The sequence below is a fragment of the Gorilla gorilla genome, chromosome 9 (genome assembly GCF_029281585.2).
Source record: "Gorilla gorilla gorilla isolate KB3781 chromosome 9, NHGRI_mGorGor1-v2.1_pri, whole genome shotgun sequence".
NCBI lineage: Eukaryota > Metazoa > Chordata > Mammalia > Primates > Hominidae > Gorilla > Gorilla gorilla.
Genome location: NC_073233.2, coordinates 39,514,517 through 39,521,907, shown reverse-complemented (window position 1 = coordinate 39,521,907; position 7,391 = coordinate 39,514,517). Strand labels below are relative to the sequence as shown.

General features: G+C 39.6%; 1 protein-coding gene across 2 annotated transcripts in view; it reads left to right on the top strand.

The window, feature by feature from the left end:
* The first annotated feature begins 219 nt into the window (after nt 1-219).
* Nucleotides 220-7,391, top strand: part of CSTF3 (cleavage stimulation factor subunit 3) — a 76,737-nt gene continuing 69,565 nt past the window's right edge. Inside the window, exons 1-2 of one of the 2 annotated variants that reach the window (XM_055356545.2) lie at nt 240-483; nt 4,965-5,060. In XM_055356545.2, coding sequence (XP_055212520.1) covers nt 457-483; nt 4,965-5,060 — 123 coding nt within the window. In that variant the 5' untranslated portion in view covers nt 240-456. Of the gene's footprint in view, nt 484-4,964; nt 5,061-7,391 lie in introns of both variants that reach the window. The other variant, XM_031015928.2, reaches the window with a different exon arrangement.

The following is a 7,391-nucleotide window of genomic DNA, read 5'->3' as shown; positions in this document are numbered from 1 at the left end:
CTGCAATCAGGCTTCAACTATGAGAAGCCAGGCTCTAAAGCTTGATAACTGAATTCCAAAAAGCGCGCGAGCCTCCAGGCGAAACAGCTTCCCGCCTTCCAGCCGGTTGGAGCCGGCTCAGCAACAGCCTCTCCAAGCCAGGGTAGTGACGTCAGCCCAGGAATTGGGCCCGCCCCGGGATCTCGCTGCTTTCTGCACGCTCGGAATAACCAGAGTCGCGAAATTAGCCCCGCCCACTGCCCCGGAAGTTAATGCGGAAGCCACACACCTCCTCCTCGGCCGGCAGGGGCGCAGCCATTTTAATTCATATCTGAGTGGGCGGTGGCGATTGGTGTTGGCGGTCTGGCTCAGCTGGGCAGGGGGTAACTTTACTGATTTGGGGGTGGTTTTTAGTTTAATTTTTCTTTTCTAGCTTCCCATCGACGGTCAGTGCGCACGTTGTAATCAGCCGAGGCCATGTCAGGAGACGGAGCCACGGAGCAGGTGAGGAAGGAGAGTGGTGGGGCCTCGTGGCGACCTCTTCTCCACGTCTGTTCCTCCGACTGCTCCAGACATGTTCGCCTGAGGAAGGAATTGGGTCTAGTGAACCCGGGGGACAGGGTATATAGAAGAGTGGTGGGAATGGGGAGCAAGATCTAAGATTTAATTTTTTTTTTTTACTTCTCTCTCTTAGGCATGAATACGAGTAAATACTTGATTTAGACAATAGCGGTAGGCTGCTTCGTCCTATTTAGATTCATGGGACTACTCCAGATGGGATGCTTTCCTTTGATATCGTTTTGGTATTAGAGTGGATAGGAATTATTTTAATGTGCACCCGACGTTTTAGAAAAACTTGAGTGTTTCTTTTACCCCGCCAAATATACTGTACCCAGAAATATGTTACTAGTTTGAGAAATATTTGAGACAAAGCTAATCTGGAGAATTAAGACTTAATGAGAGCGAGTGAAGAAAGAAGCAAGTTATGCTGAGGTTTTGGGAATTTTGTGGCTTTCTTTCGTTTTCTTTTAGTCACATTTCGTTTTCATTTTTCCAGCTACATAAACATTGCAGGTATATGATAAGTTGAAAATAAGAAGTCTGTTTTGGCCACTGTAAATAAAAGCATCTGTTTTAATAGTAAATACGAGTGACAACTAAATATTTTAAAATTCACACTTTTAGGTTAGATCAGTGTGATTTGTTTCTTTTGCTCTTTGTATTCAGAATTTTGTAGGATAGTATTTACCTTTCAGTGTGAAAGAGGAAGCTAAATAGTTATGAAAAATGCCATTAAATGTGTTTTTCGATCTAAGTCCTGGTGTGTTTAGATAAATACAGTTTCTAAAATGGAGGCTAGGTAGCCTGCAGTCTCAATTTCCTGAAATTTCCCATTGCCATAGCAACGACATGCACTTAGGTTTTCATTTTTCAGGTTCCCTAGCTTATAACGTGGAAGATGTTATTGGAGGTTGACAGAGATGAGGCAAAATAGGAGCGTTCTATTGCATAGTCTGTAAGACTGTAGATTTCATTATGTCGGCAGTTTGATTAAATTGTTTTGTGTTTGCCCGAGGACTGGTTTCAGTCCAGAAATCTTCGCACTATTTACATTTTACATAGTGTTAGCATGCCCAAGCATGCAAAGTCTTAAAATTACTGTATCAAAACTGTTTACCCCTTTTCTGATCTGGTATTTGTCATCTGAAAGTGAAGGACTAATGAACTGAGGTTTCATTGAAAGTTTTCGAAATTCATTGTTAATTCTTAGAATTTATCTAAAATTACAAAGACACGGAAATGTTACCATGACCTCTTGAATGTTTTAGAACTGTGGTGTTTCAGTGGGACAGATGGTGGTGAAAATTTATAGAAAAATAATTTCCCCCAAAGGTTTTATTGTGCAAAGTTTAGAACATAGAGAAAAGTTGAAAGAAAAGTGCAGTGAACACCTGTAGGACAACTCTTCACCTGGAATCAACAGTTGAAAGCCTTGCCATATTTGCTTTATCTCCCCATGCTGATAGATTGAGAACAGGGTCTTTGTCACACTAGAGTGCTGTGACGCCATCACAGCTCACCATAGCTTCGACCTCCCTGCGCTCTCAGCCTCCTGAGTAGCTGGGAGTACAGGCGCGCGCCACCGTGCCCAGCTAATTTTTTTTTTTTTTTTTTTTTTTTTGAGATGGAGCCTTGCTCTGTTGCGCAGACTGGAGTGCAGTGGCGCGATTTCGCCTTACTGCAGCCTCCGCCTCCCGGTTCAAGCGATTCTCCTGCCTCAGCCACCCCAGTAGCTGGGATTACAGGCGCCCACCACCATGCCCCGCTAATTTTTGTATTTTAAGTAGAGACGGGGATTTCGCCACGTTGCCCAGGCTGGTCTCGAACTCCTGACCTCAAGTGATCCGCCTACCTCTGCCTTCCAAAGTGCTGGATTTACAGGCGTGAGCCACCGTACCTGGCCTAATTTTTGTATTTTTTTTTGTAGAGACAGGAATTCACCATGTTGCCCAGCCTGGTCTCGAACTCCTGGGCTCAAGCGATTCACCCACCTCAGTGTCCCTAAGTGTTGGGATTACAGACAGGCACGAGCCACCACGCCTGGTCCATGCATGTTTATTTGGAAGTATTTTGACACATTGCAGCCCCAAGTATTTCAGCATTCTCTTATAAATAAGAGCAAAATGTTGTTACATAACCACCATACCATTTCCCCACCCAAGAAAATAATATTTCTAAAATCTAGTTCTTCTTTAAATTTCCCCACTTGTCCCAAGAATGTGATTTTTTTTTTTTTTAACCAGAATCAATCTAGATTTACATATTGAATCATTTACTTCTGTCTCTTAAGTAGTCTCACCATTCTTCTCCCCTGGGGCTGTTGTCTATTTGAAGTGTCAAGGACACTTAACACTGCTTTTCTGGGTGTATTTCTTTTTTGTTGTTTGTTTGCTTGCTTGCTTTTGGTTTGGGGGTTGATGATGTCATTTAACTTGTCCCTTCATCTGTATTTCCTGAAAACTTTACAGTTAGGTCTATACTCAGCCTTGATATTTGGGTTAAGTATTTTTGGATAGAATACTTAACATTATATCATTACATTAGCAGGCACTTCTGCTGGGTTCTATTAGGATGGTTAAGTTTGATCACTTGGTTTAGGGTGATCTCATTGTTAAGGGTCATGTTCCCCTTTGCAGTTAATAATCTGTGAGTTGATAACCGTTTTCTTTAAAATCACCTTATACCTAGTTATCAATTGATAAATCTTGACTAAATCAGCTCTTACATTGGAAGTAGCAAATGGTGGTTTTGTTTTGTTTTTAAAACCCACAATTCTGTTGGTCTGTGTCTGTTTACTGGCTCATACTTTCTGCAAAAAAGACTTTTTTTCTTCCTAAAGATTAAGTATCGCTGTGGATTCATGGATTTCTCTTAGTGTGTTAGTATCAGTGATAGCCATTTTTCTTTTGCACACTCAACTTGTCCAAACCTTTTTGGTGGTTCTTATGTCTTTTCCTTAAGTCTGAAAGGCAATTTAGACATCTGATTATCAACAAGGAAGTCATGTTCATATAGCCTTTTCTTTAACTTTTTAATAATACATTTCAAACATGTAAGAAAAACAGTATAATATATGAAGTACCTGTCATAGAGCTTCAATTTATGGCTAATCTTGTTTCCTCCATGACTTCATTTGCTTCTCTCACCCGCATTACTTCGAAGCAAATCCTAGATACTGTATTCAGCTTCAACTAAAATAACCATTAAATAACAACTTAAGGATGGAAAATATGAATGAGCTGTACCTTGCTTGATATTTAAGACAATATTGAAAATCTGGAGGAAAAGAGAGTATCCAAAATAACCTGAAATCATGGATGAGAAAAATAAACTCAATGAGACTAAAGAATAATAAGAAAAAAATTCAAACCACTGAATCATGGATTTGCTTTGGAAAAATGCCAAGGGATGGGGTGGACAAAGAGTCCTACAAGATGCAGGTGTAGATTTAGCCTTTTAGTAGCATTGAAGTTCAAGTTTGTAGAATAAACCTGATACTATCTTAAATTTATTGCTAAAATATATGGATAGTCATTTTTCTCTTGGTGCTAAGATTTGTGATTTGTGCCCCCTAACAGAGGGAAATTATTGCAGACAAGCAAAGTCACTGCTAAAGGTTTATTGCTGTGATTTTTTTTTTCGACTCTAGTAAGGAAGTTCAATTTTGCATGTAGAGAGCTATTGGAATTACCTTATAGTGTTCAAGGATCTCTTCTGAAGCTCCTTGCTTATTGTTTTTGCTAGTTTAATGCTGAAAAAACTATTTGCATATAGGTTTACCCCCCTAACAAACATATGATTTCTGTGTGGAATTATGGCTGTATTATTTATTTCATGGTTTTGTTTTTTTGTGTTTTTTTTTTTTTTTTTTGAGATGGAGTCTTGCTCTGTTGCCCAGGCTGGAGTGCAGTGGCATGGTCTCGGCTCACTGCAACCTCCGCCTCCCAGGTTCAAGCAATTCTCCTGCCTCAGCCTCTTGAGTAGCTGGGATTACAAGCACACGCCACAATGCCCGGCTAATTTTTTTGTATTTTTAGTAGAAATGGTGTTTCACCATGTTGACCAGGCTGGTCTTGAACTCCTGACCTCAAGTGATCTGCCTGCCTCGGCCTCCCAAAGTGCTGGGATTACAGGCGTGAGCCACTGCGCCCAGCCCGTGGTGTTTGTTTTTTTTAATGCCTGATTCAACTTTTGATCTCATTCTTGGGTCTATTTAACCTTGTGCACTACTCTTAAGGCATTTAATATGCTGTTATTTATAGACATTTTCCATTGGGTTTTGAACTTCTTTAGTTGAAGAGATGACGTTATTCATCTTTATGTCTTAAAGACCTAAGAAATAATATTTTGATGCTTAAAGGTATTCAGTAAATGAATGGATTAAGTTTGCATCTTTTAAAAAAAATTATTTATTTACTATTTAGGTAGAGACGAGGTCTCACTGTGTTTCCCAGGCTGGTCTTGGACTCCTGGACTTAAGTGATCCTCCCGCCTCAGCCTTCCAAACTGTTGGATTACAGGTGTGAGTCCAGCCATATTTCACCTTTTAAACAATGTATAACTTATCCTAGAATTTGGAAGGCCTAAAATACAAGCCAAATGATCCTCAGCTTGGAAAAGCTACATGACTCTAAGAAGCGCAAATTAATTGCTGGTAGTTCTTAACAAAGGAGCATTTAGGCTCATAAATACGTGTTTTTAGTGAAAAATAATTTTGGGAAGATTTAGAAAATAATGAAGAGTATGTGTCCTATTATATACTTATTATTAATAAGGAAAGAAAAAGTTGAAACACCCACAGCATTGAAAACTGAAACCTGGTTTATTTCATTAGGTAAACATTAGTACTTAAGCTGTTTAGAAGTAACAGTATCGCCAGTTTTAGTCAAGGTGCATATATGTGTAGGGGTTAGAAGAGGCAGAGAAAGAGCCAACTATGTGTGTTGGACAATGTGTTTTTTTGGATTTATTTTTTCCAAAATCTTTCTGTAACAGCCCTTCCTAGTTTTCTCCCTCCTATTTTTAGTGATGCTTGTTTGGTGTAACAGTTTTGGGCAGGCAAATTGATTTGATCTTTATTGTTGATATTTCTTAGGAAACTGGAGCATTATCAAATATTCTGTTTGGGGACAGTTGTTCCTAAGAGAAATTGCTCTGTGCTTAAAGAATGAGAATTGGGTTTTTCTTAGAGATACAGCAGAAAGGTACTGTGTTAGGTGATATTGCATTCCTTCAACATTATTTCAGGGAATGTAGGCATTTACATCCCAGATAGACCTTCAGAAGGGCAAAATCTGTATTTGGGTGTTTTTACCTATTGGACAATTACCCATACCAATTCATGATTTTAAGCTTTTTTTTTTAAATCTTCGATTTGGTGACAGTGATTTTAAGCTTTTCTACCATGTCTCTGAATCTTTCTCTTTAGATAGGACCTACCTGTGAATTTGAGTCTTTTTGTTTTGTTTTGTTGGACAGTTGGTAATGGTGTGAGAATTGGGCTAAAAAAGGGATTTGAGTTGGCAGTTGTTTAAACTATCTTTAGATTAATGGACAACTTAGGATACATAGTAAATATTGAATAAAATCAGAAGGGCAAAGCTTCTGTGTGTCCTAATTAATGTTTTTCTAATGTTTGACTTAGTTTATTTAGTGTATTAAATCTGGATTATTCATATTTGAAAGAAGTCTCATCTTTTAAGTTCCAAACGGTTAAGATTTTAATTTATATTTTGTAGCTATTTGTTTCCTAGGGGATGAATATGCAAGTTTACTAAGCAGATAATGGTAAATATAATTATTTGAACCAATATGTTAAGCCAAGATCTTTTTTTTTATTTTTAATTTTTTTATTTTTATTTTTTCGAGACAGAGTCTCGCACTTTCGCCCAGGCTGGAGCACAGTGGCGCGATCACGGCTCGCTGCAAGCTCCGCCTCTGGGTTCACGCTATTCTCCTGCCTCAGCCTCTCTAGTAGCTGGGACTATAGGTGCCCGCCACCACGCCCTCACGCCCGGCTAGTTTTTTATATTTTTAATAGAGATGGGGTTTCACCGTGTTAGCCAGGATGGTCTTGATCTCCTGACCTCATGATCCGCCCGCCTTGGCCTTCCAAAGCGCTGGGATTACAGGTGTGAGCCACCATGCCCGGCCCAAGATCTTTTTTTTTAAAGTTTTTGAGTTGTTTGTATGTTTAGATTTTTAATCTATGGATGATTTGGAGGGATTAGTTTTGTATTGTAGGATACATGTTCAGTTTCATTCACAACAAACATGAAGTAGGGTTTGGTTGCATTGGTAAAGGAACACAGAACTAAGCTGACATCTGGTCCTAATATCTGGTCTCATTGTGACACCTGTCACATATAGTTCTTTATTATCTGGGCGTATGAATGGAATCAGTTAGGTTACTCCTCTATGAAAGTCTCAGCACGGCACCGTGGCTCACGCCTGTCTGTAATCCCAGCACTTTGGGAGGCTGAGGCTGGCGGATCACGTGGTCAGGAGTTCGGGACCAGCCTGGCCAGCATGGTGAAACTCCGTCTCTACTAAAAATACAAAAATTAGCTGAGTGTGGTGGTGCATACCTGTAATCCCAGCTACTTGGGAGGCTGAGGCAGGAGAATCACTTGAACCCGGGAGTCGGAGGTTGCAGTGAGCCAAGGTACAGCCACTGCACTCCAGCCTAGGTGACAGAGTGAGACTTCATCTCGAAAAAAAAAAAAAAAAAAGTCTTACGGAGTGCTACTCCGGTCTACTTTTAATTTTGAAAAAAAGTTAACCACAGAGAGAGACTTAAGACTTCAAATATATAGTATATTCAGTTTTCTTAATATTTTAGCAGAAAATTC